Source organism: Nycticebus coucang, chromosome 7 (genome assembly GCF_027406575.1).
Source record: "Nycticebus coucang isolate mNycCou1 chromosome 7, mNycCou1.pri, whole genome shotgun sequence".
NCBI classification, from domain to species: domain Eukaryota; kingdom Metazoa; phylum Chordata; class Mammalia; order Primates; family Lorisidae; genus Nycticebus; species Nycticebus coucang.
The window spans coordinates 80,046,779-80,071,376 of NC_069786.1; the positions used below are offsets into that span (position 1 = coordinate 80,046,779).

The following is a 24,598-nucleotide window of genomic DNA, read 5'->3' on the forward strand; positions in this document are numbered from 1 at the left end:
AGTAGAAGCATTTACAGAGAGAAGTAACGCTCCTGGAATACCTAACAATGACATTAGGATTAGAATCAAGTTTAATTGAATTCTGGTCTAGTGATATACCTTCTACCATCTCTCTTCTTTCCCATCCCTTTTTCATTTATTAATATTTACCGAGTGCTTTAATATACCTAGCACTATTCTAAGCGCCTTCCTGTTAGGCTGCCTGGAAAATATAAAACTATTCAACTCTATTCATCAACTCTATTTAATAACAGATATACTTATTTACCACATGATGACATTTTGGTCAATGATGGACCACATACACAATGGTGGGCCCATAAGACTATAATACTGTATTTTTACTGTATCCTTTCTATATTTAGGTATACAAATAATACTGTTGCCTACAGTATTTAGTACAGTAACTAAGAGCAGTAGGCTGTGCCATCCATACAGCTTAGGTGTGTAGTAAGCTTTACTATCAGGGTTTGTGTAGTACACTCTATGATGTTCACACAACAGTGAAATTGCCTGACAACGGATTTCTCAGAACATATCTTCATCGTAAAGAGAAGCATGACTGTGTTTGGATGTAAGCAAAGGAAGAGGTTTCTAATTCATAGTCTAATATTGACCATTCTGTTCTCTTGTGAAAATTTTATAGGCTGTAGATTGTAACATTTTAGTATCATAATAGTATCATAAATAAGAATGGTATGTTTCCATATTGGCTGCTTCTCTAAGGAGATGTATAGTGTGCCTTTGAGGCTAAAATATAGATATCATCCATAAGCCTATTAAAATTAGAAGATATGTACATACAGTGAGTAAAAATTGGAGAGGGTACTAGTATCTAGAAAGAAAACCAAGAGAGTATTCTAATAAGGTTTGTATTAAAAAAAAAAAATGAAACCTTGCTTTAATTTGGGCCAGTAGTTAATTAGAAAGAATCTTAGCTTGGGTTTCCTAAAAACAGAGCCTGAGACAAGGATTAGGAGCTGATATTTAATTTGAGAGCTACAGTCTCTAGATAAAGTGAGAGGGAAGGTAAGTGATTTAAGGCAGGATAAGAGGCAGTGCAAGATGATGTATTTACCCTGCTGAGCTCATCTCACAATTAACTGACAGGGAAATAGCTGCATGCTCAGAATGTACAGCTGTTCTATCACCTAGCACATCTCTGGACAAGCAGTACAAAGAAACTGTACCTCATTACAGACCTTAGGAGGGAGGAGAGAGAGATTTGTCTGCCTAGCTATCTGTCAGCACCTGTTTCCCATTGGTCAGAGTTTGCTACACAGATGTAAGTAACCCCACAATTCCTGGTTACAATATTGTCTTCTGTACAGAGATGTAAGTAACCCCGTAATTCCTGGTTACAATATTTTCTTCTGGGCTTACCAAATCCAATGCCCTGTGGTGTAACTTTACATCCAAATTCAGAAGAAGCAAGAGAATCCAGAGCTCAGGGTATGCCTGGCTATGCACATGGACACCACGAGGGAAGAGCCTAGGCCTTAGGGCAGCAGCCGGCCATAGAATGGCCAGGTGAGGTGGAGTGGACTGAGATTACCTGAGATGGTGGCACCATGAGAATCTGAGGAGTTGCATAAGATGTTTCTGACAAGATGTACTAGAATTCCACAATATGTTCCACCTTCTCAAGTCTTACATTTTATATTGGGATCCTAACCTCAGACAATATTTCCTTGTCTTAAAAACTATTCGATAGACTGGTAGATACATATTTAGTTTTAACAATAGAATTCTTTAATTTTCTTCACTGATTTTTTTTTTTTTTAGAAGAGATTGCTTCATGACTTTATTCTTAGAAATATTGCTGCCCTCAAGGAGCTTGCAGTCTGGTTGAAAAATGTATTCAGAATAGCATAAAAAAATAAAATTCTATAAAATGGAAATATATAGCATAATTACTATCTGCTTGTAGCCTATTATCCACTCAGAGCAAAATGGTGATTTGAATTTTTGAGAAAATACTTTCCTCTTAGAAATGTAGAACAAATTAATTTATTCACTTAGCAAACGTACTAGGAATACTTAAAATGTGCCAAAATTTACACAAAGATTGCTAATACATTTCTCTTGCCTTCATCTCACTTGGAGATGAACAGTCTTCTTAGAACAGAAGTCAGAGTTAGCTGACCAAAGAAGAGCAAAGGTGTCCCAGGCAGGAGACACCAGCAAGTAAAAAGGAAAAAAGAAAATTGCTTAATATATTTATAATTTTTTTTTTTTTTTTTTTGTGGTTTTTGGCCGGGGCTGGGTTTGAACCCGCCACCGCCAGCATATGGGGCCGGGACCCTACTCCTTTGAGCCACAGGCATCACCCTGCTTAATATATTATTTGTCACTATTTTGAGTTCTGGAAAAGGGATATAAAGCCAGTAATTTTTCTGGAAATACTTTCAAGGATAATGATAATATGATACCTAAAGAATAATAAAAAAGGTATATTAATTCAAAAGCTGTAGAAAAGTGGCTGTTCTTTTTTTGAGACAGAGCCTTAAGCTGTTGCCCTGGGTAGAGTGCTGTGGCATCACAGCTCACAGCAACCTCCAACTCCTGGGCTTAAGCGATTCTCTTGCCTCAGCCTCTCGAGTAGCTGCTACTATAGACACCTGCCACAATGCCCAGTTTTTTTTTGGTTGTAGTTGTCATTGTTGTTTGGCAGGCCCAGGTTGGATTTGAATCCACCAGCTCTGGTGTATGTGGCTGGCACCTTAGCTGCTTGAGCTATAGGCGCCGAGCCAAAAAGTGGCTGTTCTATAAGCAAAGTGATAAGAAGAAAATATTATTTGTATTTTAAAACAATAGCTAATGCTGGATGCACATTATAAGACTGAAAATAAAATTGGTTTCATTTTCATGTATGGCTGATAAAATAAAGATGACTAGTATATAATTAGGAAGTAGTTTAAAAGGACATTGAAGGGCATCTGTTGCTTATTATGCTAATGATTGCAAACTTTTTTCAAATATCTAATGAATTTATTTTGAGTTAAATGAATTTTCACCAGTGACTATAATTTTTAAGAATCTTAAGTTTCATAAAAAGAAGCTATTGCTACAAAGTAAGAGGTTACTGACATATATAGTGAATATTTGTGTTTTGTTTTTCTTAAGCAGAAGCAGTTTGGAAATAAATCATAAATATCTATAAGAGAGCAACTAAAATGTCTTTTTTGATATAATTTTCAAAATATTAACTGATTTTGTTGTTAATCATTTGCCTCTCTTGAAAAAGAGACTTGCAAATTTGTTACAACACATTGAGGAAAGTAATTTTGCAACAGGTATATGAATCTGAGACAAATGTCTTGCAAAAGCAAAATAATCCAATGAGTCGTAATATTAATATTGTTAATGTTGCCCTTAAGAAGAGGATTTCTGGTAGTATCTTTATTTTCCTTCCCCCATTCCCACCTTTTGTGTGTGTGTTGTACCAAATGAAGAATTAGGGAACGAAGTAACTAAAATGTCTCATTGTGTAGGATGTGCTCACAGTTCCTTACATTTTGTTAAGATCAGCGGTTCTCAACCTGTGGGTCGTGACCCACAGGAACTGTATTAAAGGGCCATGGCATTAGAGAAGGTTGAGAATCACTGGTTTAGATCATTAATTTTTTAAAAGCCTAAGAGGCCACACAATATCAATGCTGTACATCAGCTCTATCACGTTCATTATTGATGTATTACCTCCATCAGCATTGGTGTTGCACTGTGTCCCTTTTCACTTGGAAGGTATCATTTGCAAGTTACCTGAAACGATTTTTTCATTTATTGACCTCATCCTGGTATCTGATTACCTTTTCCACTTTACCTTGTTATGAGCTATTAAGATTTGTGTCATCATTTTCCTACCTCAGAAGTATTTTTAAATTACTTCCTTACAAAATAAAATATGTCCAAAGGTAGACGTTTCCTTGCTGATGATTTTACATATAGATTTCTGAGCCAGTGACACTAGTTTCTTTACCTGCAATGCCTCTAGCTTTCTGTTTAGTGTATGATTATGGTTTTATTTATGTTTCCATGTATATTACCTGTGATTTTTCTTTTATTTATACGTATCTGGCTACTAAGTTACTAGGCTTTTTCATGTGTACTTTACTGGATTACTTAGTCTAATATGACATACTGTTTTAGAATTCCAAACATATCATCAAAACATTTCAATCCTGGGGAGTGGGGGTGGGGAACAAAGATGTAGGTTAATTGATTTGTTTAATAGATTGATTTCTCATTCATGGCTTGTGATGAATTGTATGTTAATAACCACACAATTGAATCAAATTGCAAAACTGAATATTTATAATTATAAGTAGTATAAAAATGTGCACTTTATTTAATAACATTTCTCAAATTAATAATGAAGTTTTTTGTTTGATTTTATTGCAGGATGGCGTGGTTCTTGTTCATTGTAATGCAGGAGTTTCCAGGGCTGCTGCAGTTGTAATAGGCTTCGTAATGAATTCTGAAGAAACTTCATTTACCAATGCTTTTTCTTTGGTGAAAAATGCAAGGCCTTCCATATGTCCAAATTCTGGCTTCATGGAGCAGCTTCGTACATATCAAGAGGGCAAGGAAAGCAATAAGTGTGACAAAATGTAGGAATTAGGAAAAGACAACAGTTCATGAGTTGCGTTGTAGCAGATGGTGGACAACTAATTTCTGAATTGGCCTCTGGAGCTACTGTCTTTTCCTTTTTTGGAGAATAGACTAACAAAAACTTTCTTTTCTCATCTATTTTTCAAGTATAGACAGAAGTCAGTTTGATCTTCCTGAGCTAGTTTACCAAAACATTTTAAAATTATTTTCTTTCTGTTTATAAGGTGTGATTAAATGCATCTTTTAATTGTTAAGGGAAAATAACAACGTATTACTAGTCATTGATTTTTATAGAAGAAAATGGTTCACATTTAAAATCTATTATTAGAGCATGGAAAGAAGGAATACATTTAACAGTTTTTTAGTATTTTTCGACTCCAGCAATTGTTTTCATGAAGGAAAATCCTGAAATGCTACTTAATTGACTGTTTCAGAGGGAGGCAAATTTCTTTGTAAACAAAGAGTCTTTTTTTTTTGCAGTTTTTGGCCGGGTCTGGGTTTGAACCCGACACCTCCAGCATATGGGACCAGCACCCTACTCCTTTGAGCCACAGGTGCCACCCAGGAATCTTTTTAAGATTAAAAATGAATACCTGATATCTAAAAGAAGTAACCAGAATCTGAAAGTTCATACAATATTTATATAATGGTTACAGTAGTCACACAATTTTTATATTCTCTTGTAAAAACATACATACACCTTCTAATTTTTAAATATAACTCTATTACCTGTATTTCTCTTTTTAAATTTTATAAATGTATGCATGGACATTCTCTTACATTATTATAAGATTTTGGCTCTTAGATTAGGTGGTACATTCTCTTATATTTTGTTTTTATCTTGGGTGCCTAGCATTCTATTTTTGTGTCCTATGTCATAAGTTTTTGAGCTCCTTGGATATATGGGAAAATGTTTTATGATGAAAAATCATTTTTAAGATGTGATTTGTTCAGTGATCTGTTTTCTGGTTCAGTATTCTATTAGAGAACATATTTTTAAGGGAAGAAGAGTTATGGTTTTGTAAGAAATTTTAACTATATTAGGAGACCTAAATTATTCACAATTTTATCTTTGAACAGAGGCTTCAAATAGGTCTTTTTTTTCTTTCCCCACATTAAAAAAAATATTTATTTAATTTAATTTTATTATTAAATCATAACTGTGTACATTAATGCGATCATGGGGCACCATACACTGGTTTTATAGACCATTTGACATATTTTCATCACACTGGTTAACATAGCCTTCCTGGCATTTTCTTAGTTACTGTGTTAAGACATTTATATTCTACATTTACTATTTTCCCCCTTTTTTCTTTAATGTCTCCATATTGGCTAGAATGATTTCTGTACATTATAACTTTGCTTAAAAATTTTTAATTTTTTTTCCCGCAGAATAAAGTATAGTTTATTTCATTGCTTTCCAGGTAGTATTTTGTGATTTATAAAATATTGCCAGGTGGATTTTTAAAAAGTCCTGAGCTCTTCTTAAATATGCATTATAAAGAGCAGCATAAGTTGGAAAGTGCACACTGAGCACATCTGTGCATTTGAGAAGGGCGGCTTTTTTATGCTGACATGAATAGATAGATGTGATAAATGCAAGTTATGTTTTGAGATTGCTTATAGATGACAAGATGTCATCACATGTAATACTATCAACTCTGCTTCTGTTAAGAAGCTGCCTCAATATAATCAACCTGCAAGTGAGCTGTTGAAGATAACCAAGGCAGACAGAACCCTCTTGAGACTAAGACTAATGTATAATGTTATCTCTATGGTCAGTATTGCTCCAGGTTTGCTGGGTGAACCTTCTTCATTCACATGAAAGCATTTATTTAAACATGTTTTGTTTTGCTGAGTGCTGTTTAGTTTTCAGCCATTAAATATCACATGAAGCCCTGATAGAACCTGTTCATCTTTATGTCTATAGTTTGCATGCTTGTATGATGTATTAGAGTGCTTAGAGCATCACTTTTGTTTTAAATCTTAAATGATAGCAGTTTGCTGTAAATCAATTTATATAATTTTGGTGTTTCAAATTAGGAGTACTGGGCCAGGCGGGGTGGCTCACACCTGTTAATCCTAGCACTCTGGGAGGCTGTGGCAGGTGTATTGCCTGAGCTCATGAGTTTGAGACCAGCCTGAGCCAGAGCGAGACTCGTCTCTTAAATATAGCCAGGCATTGTGGCAGGTGCCTGTATAGTCTCAGCTGTTTGGGAGGCTGAGACAAGAGAATTGCTTGAGCTCTATATACCAAAGCATAGGTCTGTTCTGAAGGAGAAGAAAAATATTTCAAGGACTTTTTGCCTCCATTTTTTTTCCAGCATTATGTGAGAATCTTTATTTTGACAAGTGCAGTATAAAAAATATGTCCTGAAAAGTAAAAAAAGCAAGTAAAAATAAATGTTTACAAGTTATTGTAGAAATAATACAAAAGAGGATTAAAATTCTCAATGAGGAAAAACCAAAATGTGTCCAGTTGTATATAGGCTCTTCCCTTGCAAGAAACAGGGATAAAGCTGAAGACCCAGTTTGGTTTTGCTCTGAAAAATGTACAAAATAACTTAGTAAAAGCAGTTGAGGTCAAACCTTGTGAGCTCACTCACTACCTGTACCTGCCTACTTTTGAGCTGAGGAAAGTTGACCACAGTGCAAGGCAGAGCTGATGGTAGGACAGCCAGGAGTTCTCCACCCAGTGTCCATCATCCTACATTAACCTTCAAGTAAAAGCTGAAGAAAAACAAGCCCTTAGTGAGGTTGGAGCTCTGCAGTTGGCTGCCAGATTTCCTCCATGGTAGTGCTCAAAATTGTTTACTTCTTGGCTAGTAGAGCTGCCTTTAGTAAATGCCTGCTGCCTCCCAGCCTTCATGGGTTGGGTCTGATGGCAGCCAACAGTCTTAAAAGCAACTCCAGGTCTGTATGATGTTGTTGGGTTTTTTGTTGTTGTTTGAGACAGTCCCACCCTATGCCCTGAGAGGAGTGCAGTGGTGTCATAGCTCACTGCATCCTCAGACTTGGGCTGTGAACATCCTGCTGCTTCAGCCTCCCCAAGCTACTGGGACTACAGGTGCTCTCCTCAGTGCCTGGCTGGGTTTTTCGATTTTTTAATGAGTCAGGGTCTCACTCTCAGACAAGTTTCAAACTCCTGAGCTCAAGCAATCCTCCTGCCTCCCAAAGTACTTGGATTACAGGGATGAGTCACTTTGCTTAGCCCCAAATATTCTTAACTGTAGCAAGTATAAATCAGAATATCATCTTCTGATATTATCAGAATATAATCAGAATATCATCTTCTGATACTATCATCTACCTGGTGAGTTAATGAATTAATACCTTTATAAGCAAAACCATAACACATTTAAAAACAAACATGTAGCACAATGATTTGTTTTTGCCAGGTATCTAAATAGCTGATTTTTCTGCCCAAATAATCCTGAATATATTTTATCATCTTGTAGTTATTTAAGAATTTAAAACAGAAGTTTTTCAAGTTTTATATTCTTCTAATATTTACAATGACATTTACAATCAATAAATTTATGGTTTGTTTTCATTGGTGTACAATTTTTAAAAAATAACTTAGACTTGGCTTGGTGCCTGTAGCTTAGTGGTTAGGGTGCCGGCCATATACACTGGGGCTGGTGGGTCTGAACATGGCCCAGGCCTGCTAAATAACAATAACAACTACAGCAAAAAAATAGTCGGGCGTTGTGGCCGATGCCTGTAATCCCAGCTACTTGGGAGGCTGAGGCAAGAGAATCGCTTAAGCCCAAGAGTTTGAATTTGCTGTGAGCTGTGATGCCACGGCACTCTACGGAGGGTGACATAGTAAGACTCTGTCTCAAAAAAAAAAGTAAACTTTTCTATTTCAAGTAAAGCTTAGAGTTACTTTATGTACATATTTATAATGTATCCTTTATTGGATCTAAGTATTGATAATCAAAAATGATAAGTTTAATATCTTACCCTGTTAGTATCTTTATTTCTTTGAGGCTATTTATTTTAAAAGCTGTAACACTTATTTGCTGTCAAGTTCTATGTTAAAAAATACGTTGGCAAGACACAAAATTTATTTTATTTTAGTTTACTTTTTTTTTTGAAAGAGAGGTGAACCACCTGCCTCGGCCTCCCAGAGTGCTAGGATTAATAGGCGTGAGCCACCACCTGGCTCTAATTTAGTTTTCAGACAGTCTCACTTTGTCTCCCTCAATAGAGTGCTGTGTGGAAGCATAGCTCACAGCAACCTCAGACTCTGGCGCTCAAGAGATTATCTTGCCTCAGCCTCCCAAGTAGCTGGGACTACAGGCAATAGCCACAATGTGGCTATTTTTGCTCAGGCTGGTCTCAAACTCCTGAGCTCAAGCAATCTACTTACCTCGAAAGTTATATATTTTAGAGTGTAAATTAGTTTAGCTCTATGAAGATTACTTTAAGAAATGAAAAGCTAACGTAAGATCTTATAATTGGTATAACCGTAGATAAATTTGCAATGAATATTCATTAGAAAGTCTTAGTACTTTAAGTTAAACAAAGATGCTGAATTACTGTCAGATTAAACTATCAAACATTCTAAATGTGACTGCACTGAGATTGGTTGGACATAGTCTGGCACCCTCGTACCCCACACTCATGCTTGCATGTTACGTCTTTGACTTCATTGCTGAATGATGTCTTCCTCACTTCAGGCACATTGGTCTTTTTGCTATTCCTTGAAAACATATCAAATGAAGACCTCCCTTCATACCCCTGTTCCCTCTGCCTGGAATACTGTCCCCTTAGAGATACCAGGTCTCTGTTCAAGTAAAGCCTTTCTTGTCCTTTCCCTAATACTTCTACCTTCTTTTGCTGTTTCTTCTTTTCTTTTTTTGCTGCATAGCCTAATTTTCACCAACATTTTATTTTATTAATAATTTATTTCTTAATGGAAAGACCATAGAATCGCCAATATTCTACACACTTTATTTTGCTTATTGTTTTTCCCATCACAACATAGGCTCTCTATGATTTTTATTATGTTGTTTAGCTACAGCAGACATGATGTATACCATAGCAGGGATTCAAAAATTGCTTGTTGAAGGGAGCAAGAAAGGAAGGAAAAAAATACATGTCTGCTGTTATGAAAGCCTGGTAATGCCTAGTGCAGGTTAGAGTTCAAGTTCTGGCAGATGACTTACAATGTACACCTATAGCCATGTTCTGACAGTGCAAGGTGACAGTGTGAAACGATAAGTCTAAAGCAGGACCAGCAGAGGACCCTAAGCAGCAAATATGAATGTCTTTTTTTTTTTAAGTCAAGGCTTCTAACAAAATTATTTAAAAATTTAAAAGCTGAAGTCAGACACGTGGCTCATGCCTGTAAGCACAACACTTTGGGAGACTCAGGTGGGAGGATCGCTTGAACCCAGGGGTTCAAAATTAGCCTGGGTAGGGCAGTGCCTATGGCTCAGCAAGTACGGTGCCAGCCCCATATACTGAGGGTAGCGGGTTCAAACCTGGCCCCCACCAAATTGCAACAAAAAAATAGCTGGGCGTTGTGGCAGGTGCCTGTAGTCCCAGCTGCTGGGGAGGCTGAGGCAAAAGAATAGCTCTAAGTCCAAGAGCTGGAGGTTGCTGTGAGCTGTGGTGCCACAGCACTCTACCAAGAGCGACAAAGTGAGACTCTGTCTCTAAAAAAAAACAAAAACAAAAAAGTAGCCTGGGCAATATAGTTAGACTCCTGTCTCTTAAAAATAGAAGAAGAAGAAGAAGGGAAAAAAGTTGATCAAATAACCAGCAAGCGTGTCCAGTTTAATAGTATTTTGCTTTCACTCAAAATATAAAAAAAAAATGGCTTATATGCCAATTATCAATTTACTGTCTCTCAGCTCTAAATCTGCTCCTTATTCCCTACTCTGCAAAAGGAGAGATGAGCCCTTTAAATATATGTATATTTAACAACTAGTATGATATCCCTTTGTCAGTAAAAGATGCTGTGTTGAAAAGACCTGACGGGGGGGCGGCGCCTGTGGCTCAGTGAGTAGGGCGCCGGCCCCATATACCGAGGGTGGCGGGTTCAAACCCAGCCCCGGCTTAACTGCAACCAAAAAATAGCCGGGCGTTGTGGTGGGCGCCTGTAGTCCCGGCTACTCGGGAGGCTGAGGCAAGAGAATCGCTTAAGCCCAGGAGTTGGAGGTTGCTGTGAGCTGTGCGAGGCCACGGCACTCTACTGAGGGCCATAAAGTGAGACTCTGTCTCTACAAAAAAAAAAAAAAAAAAAAAAGAAAAGACCTGACGGGAGGAGGAGCTTTTCTCCCTGGCTTTGGTGTTCCTGCAGTACTTCCTGATGACTTCCTCAAGGTCAGGCTCCTAGAAGGCTCACAGCTTCATTGCTTGGTCTATCGCACAGGTTGGTACCAGCAACAACCACAAGCCAGTAGCTTTTCCAGATAACAGTCTGATAACAGTCTGGGGTGGTTTTGTAGCAGAGTGCCTCTGGGAAGACAGCTCTCTGTCAACAACTTCATCTGGTGTTCACTGTTCACTAGGTGGCTAAGCTGTGTGATCAAAGTCAAAAGGCAAAATGAATGTTACCCAGTGATGAGACCAATGTATAATTGGAGTCACTGAGAATCGACAATAACCATGCCAGACTGAAGTGGTACAGTGTTCATGTACAGCAAGATGAGAGAAAGAATGGATCCATTCTAAGCCAACACAGACCATGAAGCTGCACACATCTTACTTCCTGCTGTAGTAGGACTCTGACCCTTTTCCCAGAGATGTGAAAAACAGAAATCTGAGAGTGTGCCTGAGGGCCACTGATACATGTGCTTAAGCAGAACAAAGAAATAGATGTAATGTTTAAAACAGAGAAAGACAATCTCATTGAAGGCAATAAGGGGTAAATGAAACAGCTCAAATCAATATTCTAAGCTCTACTTCGAGAACCTAGGATAAGAAAAGCAAAATAAACCCAACTCAAACAGAAGAAGAGCAGAAATCAATGAAATTAAAAACACAAAACAGTGAAAATCCATAAAACAAAAAGCTGCCTTTTGAAAAGACCAGTAAAATTAAACAACCTCTTGTGAGATTAATAAAGAAAAAGAAGACACAGATTAACAATATCAGGAATAAAACAGGGGATATTAAACTGCAGACCTCAAAAGGATAGTAAGGAGATATTAGAAACAACTATATACAAAGTTGACAATTTAGACAAAAGGGACCTCTTTCTTTAAAAAACTATCACAACTAATCTACTATGAATAAATAATTTGAACAGCTCTAGAACTATTAAGTTTAATTAAGTGACTTAAAAGTTCCTTAAAAAGAAATCTCCAGGCTCATATTTTCCTAGAAACTTTACTGGAGAATTCTACCTAATTTTTAAAAGGCATAAGGACCAATTCTAAACAATATCTTCCAGAAAACAGAAGAGAGAACACGTCTCACTTTATTTTATAAGGCTGGTATTAGCCTGATACCCAAAACAAAGATAATGTAAAAGAGAATGCAGCCAATATTATTCCTGAATATAAAGGTAAAAGATTTTACCAAAATATTAGCAAAAAGAATTCAGCTATATATAAAAAGAAGTACATATCATAACCAAGTGAAGTTTATTTCAGGGGTGTAAGGCTGACTCAACATTTGAAAATCAATGTAATCAATCATGTTATCAGGCAAAAGAAGAAAAATCATGATTGTGATAATACCATAAAAAGCATTTGACAAGCTCCCATACCTATTTAACACCTTCTCAGACAAACAAGAACAGAGGGGAAACTTTGTAAACCTGATAACAAGCATTTACAAATAACCCTACAGCTAACATTATACTTTATGTTGAAAGACTGAATGCTTTCCTCCTAAGATCAGAAACAGATCTGCAATGTATAGCCAGTGAAATAAATCAAGGAAGAAATAAAAGGCATACAAATCAAAGAGGAAGAAATGAGTTCCTTTTGCAGACTGCCTCATTGTTTACATAGAAAATCCCAAGGAATCTACCAAAAACTAAATCAAATTGTATTTTACATATGCACCAGCAATAAGCATACAGTCACTAAAACTAAAAATACAATACTATTATGCCATTTACAATCCATCAAAAAAGATGAAGAAATATGTAGGTGAAATTTAAGAAAACATAATACAGGATTTATATGCCAAAAATTATGGAATGCTAATGAAAGAAATCAAAGGAGATCTAAATAAATGGAGAGACTTGTGTATTTAAAAGACAAAATATACTAACGGTCTCTCTCAGTTCTCCTCAAATTGATGTACATATTTAATCCAATTCCTCTCAAAATCTTAGTGAGATTTTTATTGTCATAGACAAGGTTATTCTGTGGCTCAGTGAGTAGGGCACCGGCCCCATATACCAGGGTGGCGGGTTCAAACCCAGCCCCGGCTAAACTGCAACCAAAAAATAGCTGGGCGTTGTGGCGGGCGCCTGTAGTCCCAGCTGCTCGGGAGGCTGAGGCAGGAGAATCGCTGAAGCCCAAGAGCTAGAGGTTGCTGTGAGTCCTGTGAAATCACGGCACTCTACTGAAGGCGGTAAAGTGAGACTCTGTCTCTACAAAAACTAACTAACTAACTAACTAAATAAATAAATAAATAAATAAGAAAAAAAAAAGAAATAGACCCATACAAGTATGCTCAATTGATTTTTGACAAAGGTAGAAAAGCAATTCAACTGAGGAAAGATGGCCGGAGAAACTGGACATCTGGACTTTCACGGGCAACAACAACAACAAAAGAATTTCTATGTAGTATCCAATCTTCAACAGAAACTAACTCCCGAATGGAGCACAGACTTATATATAAAACTATAAACCTTTTAGGAAAAAAGAAACAAGAAAATCTTTGGGATCTAAGGCCAGGCAAAAAATTCTTAGACTTGCCACCAAATTCATTGTCTATGAAAGCAAAAATTTATAAATTTCACTTCATAAAAATGGAATATTTTTCACTATAAAAAAACCTTATTAAGAGGATGAAAAGACAAGCCAGAGAGTGGAAGAAAATATTTATGAACCATATATCTGAAAAATGATTAGCATCTACAATATATTAAAAACCCTCAAAAGTCAACAGTAATAAAAATGCAGCTGATTAGAAAATGGATAAAAACCATGAAGAGGCATTTTACTGAAGAGGACATACAGATTAAAATAAGCACATGCCTAAATGCAGAACACAAATGCCTACATACAGTAACTAAGAAAATGCCATGAAGGCTACGTTGAACAGTTTGATGAGAATATTTCAGATTGTATATGAAACCAGCACATTGTACCCCTTGATTGCACTAATGTACACAGTTATGATTTCACAATAAAAATAAATAATAAAAAAAAAAAGAAAAGAAGCACATGATCAAATGCTCAACATTATAGCTACTGGGGGAGTGCAAATTAAAACCACAAGGAGATATGAGCCCTACCAGAATAGCTAAAAGAAAGACAGTAACACCACCAAATGTTGGCAAGGATGTAGAGGAAGTCAATCACTCACATGTTGCTGGTGGGAATGTAAAATGGTACAGTCTGGAAAAGACTTTGGCAGTTTCTTTAAAAATTAGAACTAAACATGTAGTTAACATATGACCCAGCAACTACACATATGAGCATTTTCCCCAGACAAATGATGTTTAGTAATATAAAAAATTGCACATGAATATTCATAGACACTTTATTTGTAACACCCCATCCTGAAGACACCCAGATGTTCTTTAACAGGAGAATGGTTGATGAAACTGATACATCACACCACAGAACACTACTCGGCAATAAAAAGAACTACTGACTCCATGCATCAAGCTAGGTGAACTTACAGAGAATTTTGCTGAAAAAAGACAATTCCCTAAATGACACATATTGTATGATTTCACTGATACAACATTCTTTTTTTTTTTTTTTTTTAGTAGTTTTTGGCCAGGGTTGGGTGTGAACCCGCCACCTCTGGCATATGGGGCCGGTACCCTACCCCTTTGAGCCACAGGCACCACCCCACAACATTCTTAAAATGACAAAATTGTAGAAATGGAGGACAGATTACAGGTTGGCAGGGATTAAGGCAGTGGCGGCAGTAGAAGGAAGTGGATATGATTACAAAAAGGCAACATGAGAGGTTATGGAAATGTAAAGTCCTTTATCTTGATGTATATTAGATGTATATTAATGTTCAATATCCCAATTGTAACATTGTACTGTAGTTTTGCAAGATGTTAGTACTGGGAGAAATTAGGTAAAGAGCACATGAGATCTTTCTGCATTATTAATTATTATTATTAGAGACAGAGTCTCACTTTGTCGCCCTTGGTAGAGTGCCGTGGCATTATAGCACACAGCAACCTCCATCTCTTCGGCTCAAGCTATTCTCTTGCCTCAGCCTCCTGAGTAGCTGGGACTACAGGCGCCGGCCACAATGCCCGGCTATTTTTAGAGACCAGGTCTTGCTCTGGTTCAGGCTGGTTTCCAACCTGTGACCTCAGGCAATCCACTCACCTCAGCCTCTCAAATGCTGGGATTACAGGCGTGAGCCACGGTGCCTGTCTCTGCATTATTATTATTTTTTTTTACAACTGCTTGTGAATCTATAAGTATAAATACTTCAAAATAAAAAAATTAAAAAAAGCCTAAACAGAAAACCAAGTACCTGACTTCTGGGAACTTACAATCCAGCTGAGGGGGAAAATATGTATTATTTTTAAAAGTACAGAAGTATGTAACTCAGTCTGTAACCTTGTCTAGTTATGAGGGAAAGCTTTCTTGACTTCTGAGTGACATTTGCAATTAGTTCTGAGAGATAGGTAGGAGCTGACTTAGTGATGGGAGTGGGTTGTTAAAAATCTTCCAGAACTGAAGGAATAACACATATAAAAACCCAGGCTGGGCAGGAGCTTGACACATCAAAGTAATGGAAAGAAGGGCTGGCTGGCTGCAGCAGTGAACCAGAGAGGCTGAGATGGTGTCAGATGAAGTTGGCCTGCTAGGCCAAATCAATCAAGCAGTGGTGTGTGGGCAGCTTTGGGATTTTGCTCTCCAGGAACAGTGGAAGAAATTGAAAAGTTTTAAGCAGCAGAGAAACTTTCTCAGGATATTATTTTTGAAAGTTCCCTCAAGCTGCAGCCTGAGGGAGTGAAAACTTGACCAACAAGGAAACAAGGTCCAGGTATTAGATGATGAAGCTGGGGTTTGGTTAAAACAGTAAAAAATGGAAACAAGTGAATGCATTTGAATGGTATTTAGGAAGCAGAATTCACAGGACTTAGTATTGAGCGGTGTTGGAAAAAAGAGGTTTTTAAGGCCATTCCAAGGTTTCATGCTCTAGTAACTGGATAGCTTGCAGTGCCATTCTCTTAGATAAATATTCATGTTTTCTAGGAAAGCCCACAAGTTTGGTTTTTTAATTTTATTCTGAAGTGCCTTTGAGATATTCAAGTCAAGTGGGTATGTCAAATTGATAAATGAATACCACAGAGAATGATCTGGGCTGCCGACTGGAATTCAGAGTCATTGTAGGCAATGGGGCATGGATAACATCATATAAAGTAATACCTGAATATAAGATAAAAAGTTGTAGAAAAACAACCTTGAATGAGTTGGTAGAGGACAATGAATCAACAAAAAGATTAAGTTATATAATCATAGAGAGGTAGGAGGGAAACCATTATAGTATAGAGTCAAAGAAACTATGCAGAGCTTCAAAGAGTGTTCAACAGACCTTATATTGAAAAGTTACATAAAATGAGGACTGAAAATGTCTTACATTTAGCCTCATGGAGGTCAATGGTGACCTTGGAAAGACATTATTTGGTAAATTAATGAGGTAAGAAGTCCAATTAATTTACTAAAGGCTATATAACATGCAGGATGACAGATAAGACCATTAGGCTAAAATTTAGTTATTGAGTACACATTATATAAAATACATATGCATCACTGGGTGAATAAGTGAATATGTTATATATGAATTAGATACAATTATTCCCACTACATTTTAGATTAAAAAAAAAAACACAAGTCCTAGATACGTTAATGCCACATAAGTATTAAGTATTTAAAGTCAAGATTTGTACCCATCCTCAACACAATTCTACTTCTCTAAACAAAGATATTATCAAGCAAGGAATGATTCATTTGTCAATTTTTCACTCTCATTTTTCACATAAGCTGAGGCAGAATGTACAACTTTTGAACATCCTAGAATTTAGGCTTATTGATATTTTAAAAATATTAAGAAATATGTCATGCAGGTTCAGAGACTGAAGATATTACACTTTAAACCAGTAAAAAAGAACCAAATGTAAATCAAGAAGACACTGAATCAGGAAAGCCTGGGATTCACCTGGGCCGACACCCAACCAAACCAAGCCCTGTTGTGCTCACTGGTGCAAAGAGAAGATCAGAGCAGTTTAAGTGGTCTAAGAACCCTTCAGACATTCATTAAAGAGACAAAGGATATTGCTGAGTTTGTGTGTTTCATGCTCTGGGTATTTTTTTTTTTTTTTTTCCCTTCTCTGGGTTTAAGAGATTTTTTTGAAATAGCGAGGAAGTGACCATTCTACCATATGCCTTCGCTGGCTTCTCGTGCAATAATATGTTGTTCTGAGTGTGCAAACAAGAGCTGGCAACTGAATGATGACTAATAGTGCATATTTGCCAGCTTAGAAATAGAAAGGAATTCAACAATATACTGATTACTTTCCTTCCTACCTTTTCTCTTTTTAAAAAAAGTTTGATTTGACTCTGGTTACAGTGCCATAAACCTTATTACATATGTATATCAGAATGTAAAAAAAATAGACAAAAATTTAAAAATATTTTTCGCAAAAAAAAGAAAAAGAAATATGTCAAACATACAAAAAATTATAGAGAATAGCATATTATCATCATTTACTAACTCACAGCTTTCCTTGTTTAATGTGTACCCCAGCTGTCAGCCCTCCTCCTCTCATGTGCCCTTCCTACCTGAGAAGATTATTCCAAAGCAAATCCCAGATAAAGTTCTTTCTGAGATTAATTTCAAAGTTGTCCATTTTGTCTGGTATAAAACTTCCTCTTTCAAATATCAAACCTGATAGTTCAAACGGAAGAAATAATATTACACGTTTTAAAGTTACTTTTTCACTTCCAACATGTGAAAAGAATTATTATTATTGTTATTGAGACAGTCTCAAGCTGTTGCCCTGGGTAGAGGGCCATGGCATTACAGCTCACAGCAACCTCCAACTCTTGGGCTTAAGCGATTCTCTTGCCTCAGCTTCCCGAGTAGGTGGTACTATAAGCGCCTGCTATGACACCCAGCTATTTTTGTTGTTCTTGTTGCAGTAGTCCTTGTTTTAGCTGGCCTGGGCTGGCATTGAACCTGCAGCCTCAGTGTATGTGGCCGGTGCCCTTACCCACTGAGCTACAGGCACTGCCTAAAAAGAATTATTTTTAAATTTATTTAAAGACAACAGGTAAATCAGATAAATTGGCGTTTCTTTTCATGTTTGGCTGCCTTCTTTCTGCCATTTGTTTACTGTAATAAAATGATTAGAAAAACTTCATAAATATCTACATGTAATGGTTTATTCATTTATTTATTTTTGAGACAGAGATTCACTTTGTTGCCCCTGGTACAGTGCCATGGCATCATAGCTTATAGCAAGTGATTCTCTTGCCTCAGCCTCCGCAGTAACTGGGATTACAGGCCTCTGCCACAATGCCCATGTATTTTCATAAGGCGGGGGTCTGGCTCTAGCTTAGGCTGGCCTCAAATTCATGAGCTCAGGCGATCTGCCCACTTTGGCCTCCCAGAGTGCTGGGATTACAGGTGTGAGCGACCGTGCCTGGCCTGTAATAGTTTATTTTTAAATTTATGAAGACATACTTTGATCATTATTATTTAAGAGGATAATGCAAATAACAACTAATGGGTTTGTATATCTGAAGATGATACATCTTTTGGAGCTCACTTGTCTCTGGTCCTACAAAATCATGGTTCCTCTGTGTGCTTTATGTGATGTCACAGTCTAAGTGAACGACAGTCCCTGCTACAGCAGCAGCTGAAGGCTGAGATGATGGGAACATAAGTGATAAGGTGCTCTCTCCCCTTGCTCTCTCTCTGAATACTACAAACGCCATCTTTTCTCTAAAATCTTACTAAAGGTGGATATCTTTTTTCTTTGCTTCAATTTAAAAAAGTTCTTTGTTTTTATTCTATAGAATGGATAGAGTGGGCTTTTAAAAGCAACAGTTGATTTTATATATTTACATAAAGATTGTATATTAATAAACATTTATAAATAGGTTGATGAATATTCAATATATATGCTAGATATACAAGCAATTTGGCTGTGAATATATCCACATTATTGAACAAAAAAGAATTCTGAAATAATTTGAGATCATTTTTAAGTTGAGCTCTCTTGTAGTCCAAGGTCCTCCATCCAAGTATTTCAAGATAACCTGGAGCTATGATAGCCAGAAGACCGTTTAGAGGCAAGAACCCTGAGTTCGTGGGGCAAGTACTCTTCCTAATTTTTTTTTTTTTGAGACAGTCTCACTTTGTCCCCATTGGTAGAGTACCGTGGCATCACAGCTCACAGCAACCTTAAACTCTTAGGCTCCAGTGATGCTCTTGCCCCAGCCTCCCAAACAGCTAGGACTACAGGCGCCTACAACAAAGCCCAGCTACTTTTACAGGTGAGGTCTTGCTCTGGCTCAGGCTGGTCTTGAACTTGTGAGCTCAGACAATCCACCTGCTTTGGCCTTCCAGGGTGCTAGAATTACAGGCATGAGCCACTGCAGCCTACTCTTTCTGATTTTTGTTTTTCTAACCAGAGTAGTTCTGTTGTGTTTCTTAAGAATATGCAGTATACTTTGTTTAGAGAAAGGCTTCCCCACCTAAGTTTGAAAATCAATGCTCTATAAAAAATAGCACTTTGATGAAATACTATGCCCTGGGAGGAGACATTCAGGGAATCATGAATTCAGAACAGAAATAGGGAAGAGGTTACACTTTAGATGACCTTTTATTCGATATGTTCAGAACAGAAAGTAGGAAAACCAATATTGCAATTAGATAATTATTTATAACATCTTAACGTCTTATAATATTAAGATAATGCATTCATGTACAGAGGAATTCAGTCAACATACAATATTTCTGAAGACTGTAGTTGAACAAGAAATATAAAAAAGTAGAATGGTATAAGTGTTTCTCATTCAAGATAATCTCAATTTTGAAAATCTTACTTTCTAAAGAATGGGATGATTACTACTATAAATGAGTCTTCATTTTACGGTAATAAGCACTTCTAGTGGAATTTATGTGCAAAGTTATGATTTTAAAATCTGCAAATATGCAAAATTGCATCAAATAAGTTATGTTAATTACCCTTCGTGTTTCTTTTAGAGCTTGTCATTAATTTATTCATTCACTTTTTTTCAACGTATATTAATTGAAAGTGATGTAAGTATAAGAAAGAAAAAGTTTATGGTCTCTGCCCTCAAGAAAATCCATCTAGTGGAGCTGAAAAGAAACCTTACACTACAAGTATATTATTGTGAATGAGTTGCTGAGATAATACACTGGGTATTTTGAAATGGAATGATGATTCAGGACTGCGTGGCTGGAACAGGCTTCATTGTGGGAGCTCGAGCTGCTACTTGAAGGAAGACCAGGACTGTAAATGGAGGTGGGAAGGGAAGTAATGCTATGGAGGGGTATTGCTGGGAGCAAAGAATACAATGTAAAGACCTATTCAGGAGACAATGAAAGTTTGCAAAGCAGAATAATGAAAGACTTGATAGAAGCAAAAGATTAGGGTGAGAAGGGAAAGGGATTTTAATTTTGAAGCCCACGTTCTCAGGTACTCAAAGATGAAAATAGGGTGGCAATGTATATTGTTTTTAGGGGTGCCTATTGAAATCTCTAAAAGAGATGCTTGTATCCTCCCACCTTGACAGATTCTGATTTTTCCGCTCCCTTGTGCCCAGGTGAAAATTTATATAGTATAATGAGGAATGTTACCATCTGGCGTGTGCTGCACTCCTGAGCCTTATGAAAGCTGAAGAAAAGGAGGCTAAAGGAAAGGGGGCTACTGCAGAAAGATAGGAAGGCAGTGAAGGTGTTTGGACGGTTGGATGATGTGTACCGAGAAGAAAGTCTGGGCTACGGTGTGTTAGGGTTGTGAGAGCAAGGGAAGGCAAGCAGATGTGAAGAGTTGAGTGCAATTGTCTACAAATTGAGAAGGCAAAGGGAATATCTGAATGTTTGATGGCAGAGAAGGTGGATGCCAAAACAGCCACAGGCACGGTCCCAAAGTAGATATTTTTCTATTTTACAAAAAATAAAATCTAGAAATGAAATACAAATCTGAGCTATACAGGTTTTGGTGGGAAAGGTGGCTCTGAATTCAGGTCTGACTCCAAATTCTGCTCTCTTAACACACCATGATTTTAATTTTGGATTTCTAAGCAACCAGCAGAAAAAGGAACAACTGGAATAAGGCTGACTTTGGGGGTAAGATAAGCTTGTTTTTGACGTTTGTTGTACTGGTAGGTTGTCATGTAGCATGCTTCTGAAAAAGTGGCATTTCACTTTAGAGAGAGGTTGAGCACACAGTGCTGACATCTATTTACATAGATGTAACAACTGATAAGGATTCCAAGGGAGACAATTAAGAGTTGAAAAAGAAAAGAGAACAAAGGCTTGACCAACAATATTTTCAGGTTAGAAAAAATGGGATGGAATCAGTTATTGAGTGGCCAAGGAAGGAATCGAAAGTTATGAGGAGAAATAGGAAGTGTAGTATCACCAAAAAATAAGGAAAACACTTGCACTTTGTAAGAGATTGTCAAAGCTGTTAAATACCATAGATGTCAAGGGGACAGGTCTAATTTGGCAATTGGAAAAAAAAAATAGTTGGGCTCAGTAGTTTCATTTCAGAATAGCATTTTCACAAGAGTTAGTGTGTAATGAATGAAAAATTGAGATGGTGAAGACAGGGAAACAGATCATCTACTAAAAAGTCTGCAGACCTTTCTTCTGAGATTTTGAAAAAAAAAAGTTAGAAATTAGCATATGACAGCTAGAAGGAGGAGAAAGGTCTAGGGAAGGTTTTTTTTTTTTTGTGGTTTTTGGCCGGGGCTAGGTTTGAACTCGCCACCTCTGGCATATGGGACCGGCGCCCTACTCCTTGAGCCACAGGTGGCGCCCTACTCCTTGAGCCACAGGTGCCGCCCAGTCTAGGGAAGGTTTTAAGACTAGTTATTCTTAAAGCTTGGTAAGGAAAGAGCCAGCTAAAAGGGTAAACGATTGAAATGCAGATGAAGAAAGGGAAATTTTCTTTCTTAAATGCAAAAAAATTTAATTTCAAAAATACTGAAAACACTAATAACACCTCTAATGAACTCCAAAAAATCATAAAATACGGGGTGGTGCCTGTGGCTCAAAGGGGTAGGACGCTGGCCCCATATGCCAGAGGTGGCGAGTTCAAACCCAGCCCCGGCCAAAAACTGCAAAAAATCATAAAATAAGTTAAAGGCTCTTTTTAAATCCTCCAATTTACAAACCCTCTTCTTAATGCCATCTCTCCTGTTAATAGGTTGGTACAAATCTTTTCCAATGTTTTCCTTTATTTAAACAAATATTTCTCTTTCTTTTCTGTTTCACAACCCAAATATACCCTACCTTCTTCTTAAATAAAAAGGAAATGGTACATACTCTTTCTATATCCATATACATTTGTTTCCAAATTACTTTTTTCATTGTTCTTTCTAGGTCAGTACACTTTTAAACATATCAAATCCATCTTATTCTTTTAACAGGTGCATAGTATTTTTTTGTTTAGCTAGATTATAAGTTGCTTAGGAAATTTCTTCATTAGTAAACATTTCTTGATAGCTTAATTCTAAAAAGTGGATTGCTGTGTTGTGGGCTGACAGTCTTTGCTAGTCTGCAAAGATATCCACAAATTAAGCTTTTAAAACTGCGAATGTTACATTATATGGTAAAAAGTATTTTGCAGATGTTATTATTAACTTAATCACCTCAACTGGATAATGAAATAGGAAGATTATCCTTGATTCGGGGTGATCCCTGAAGGTAATCCCAGAGTCAAGTGATGACAGAAACTGAGCCAAGCAGTGCCAGATAGGCAGAAGTTGCTACAAGGCAAGCTTTGAAAGAGTAGGAAGATAGTACAAACTGAGGGACACAGGTAGCTTCCAGAAAAAAAAAGGAAGGAAACTTTCTCCCCAGGAGCCTCCAGAAGAGATCAATCCTGATAACATGTTAGTTTTAGTCCCATAATGCTCATTTTGGATGACATGTAGAAGACATAAATTTGGGTTGTTTTATGTTACCAATTTGTGGTAATCCAGTATGACCTTATCTGAACTTTATTGTATCTGTAAAGACTATTTCCATAGCTGGGCGTTGTGGCGGGCGCCTGTAGTCCCAGCTACTCGGGAGGCTGAGGCAAGAGAATCGCTTAAGCCCAGGAGTTGGAGATTGCTGTGAGCTATGTGAGGCCACGGCACTCTACCAAGGGCCATAAAGTGAGACCCTGTCTCTACAAAAAAAAAAAAAAAAAAAGACTATTTCCAAATAAAGTCACATTTATGAGATTAGGATTTGAACATAACCTTTTGGGGGGGCAATTCAACTCACATCTTCATTAAAAAAAAAATCTCATCTGTGAGTGATTTTAACATTTGATTTCTAGGAACCTACTGTTTAATTATGACCTTGTTATTGCCACATCCCAATGATAAAATTATTACTTTTTTTTTGAGACAAAGTCTCACTGTGCCGCCCTTGGTAGAGTTCTGTGATGTCACAGCTCACAGCAACCTTTGATTCTCTTGCCTCATCCTCCCAAGTAGCTGGGACTATCAGCGCCCCCCACAATGTCTTGGTATTTTTTTGTTGTTGTTGCAGTTGTCTTTTTTTTTTTAGAGACAGAGTTTCACTTTATTGCCCTCGGTAGAGTGCCGTGAAGTCATAGTTCACAGCAACCTCCAACTCCTGGGCTTAGATGATTCTCATGCCTCAGCCTCCTGAGTAGCTGGGTCTATAGGCGTCCTCCACAATGCCCAGCTATTTTTTTTTTTATTTCCCCCCAACCCCCGGCTATTTTTTTTGTTGTTGCAATTTGGCCGGGGCTGAGTTAGAACTTGCCACCCCCCGTATACAGGGCCGGCCTCGGTGTATGTGGCCAGCGCCCTAACAGCTGAGTTATGGGCGCCGAACCAAAATTCTTGTTGGAGTTGAGATTTTATAAGTCCCAAAGGAAATAGCTGATCATAGGCGGATATTTTGGGATGACTTAAGCGTACAACAAAAAGCACCCCAGATTATACACATGTAGCCCATTTTCGAAAGAAATAAAGATAGTAAACAAGCAAAACTAAGCAATGTTTTTACACACATATACACAGAGTGTATGTGGTCTATTTATGAATATACCTTAAAAGCAGCTAAGTGAAGGAAAGGGTAAGGAATGGCATAAGCAGGAGGACACGGTGGGTGTGTATTAACTTCCATTACTTACACATGTGTCCATTAATACTCTTTTGTATGCAATATGTAATAAAACAGCGTCCTAGATATGCTTTAATGTAAACTTGTTTCAAAATAACACAAACTTTAAAATAAACGGCTTATAAACGGTCGAAAATATGCTTTGAGAAAAGAGCGTCAAGTGATGAATTCAGAAATCAACACTGGAAAGAAGTACCAACTGTTTTACCAAACTAACTTTTCCAGGTGTTAATTGAAAAAGCTCACAGATAACGAAGCACCGGGTAAACCCAAACTAATTATGAAACAGTAAAATAATCTGTGCTTCTATGAAATTCAAGTACTAACAAATTAGGAGGCTCACAGAGTGACCAAAAGCATTTTCTGAACAACAGCTCTCACGCTACTTCGCCACCTTCCCGGTGAAAATACCTTTTCTTGGAGATCCCAGTCCAAGCAGAGACACTTGCCCTATTCT

At 37.3% G+C, this 24,598-nt stretch overlaps 1 protein-coding gene and 1 long non-coding RNA gene across 2 annotated transcripts in view; one reads left to right on the top strand and one right to left on the bottom strand.

The window, feature by feature from the left end:
- DUSP19 (dual specificity phosphatase 19) overlaps positions 1-4,872 on the top strand; it is an 18,972-nt gene extending 14,100 nt beyond the window's left edge. The window contains exon 4 of the mRNA XM_053597767.1: positions 4,402-4,872. Within this exon, the coding sequence (XP_053453742.1) occupies positions 4,402-4,614 (213 nt within the window). The 3' untranslated portion in view covers positions 4,615-4,872. The remainder of the gene's footprint in view (positions 1-4,401) is intronic.
- LOC128590445 (uncharacterized) lies at positions 4,431-24,584 on the bottom strand. Its single transcript, XR_008381277.1, has 3 exons — positions 24,553-24,584; positions 17,577-17,682; positions 4,431-4,563 (listed from the first exon to the last, which is right to left on the bottom strand). It is a non-coding gene; the product is annotated as an uncharacterized LOC128590445 (long non-coding RNA).
- Between the last annotated feature and the right edge of the window lie 14 nt (positions 24,585-24,598).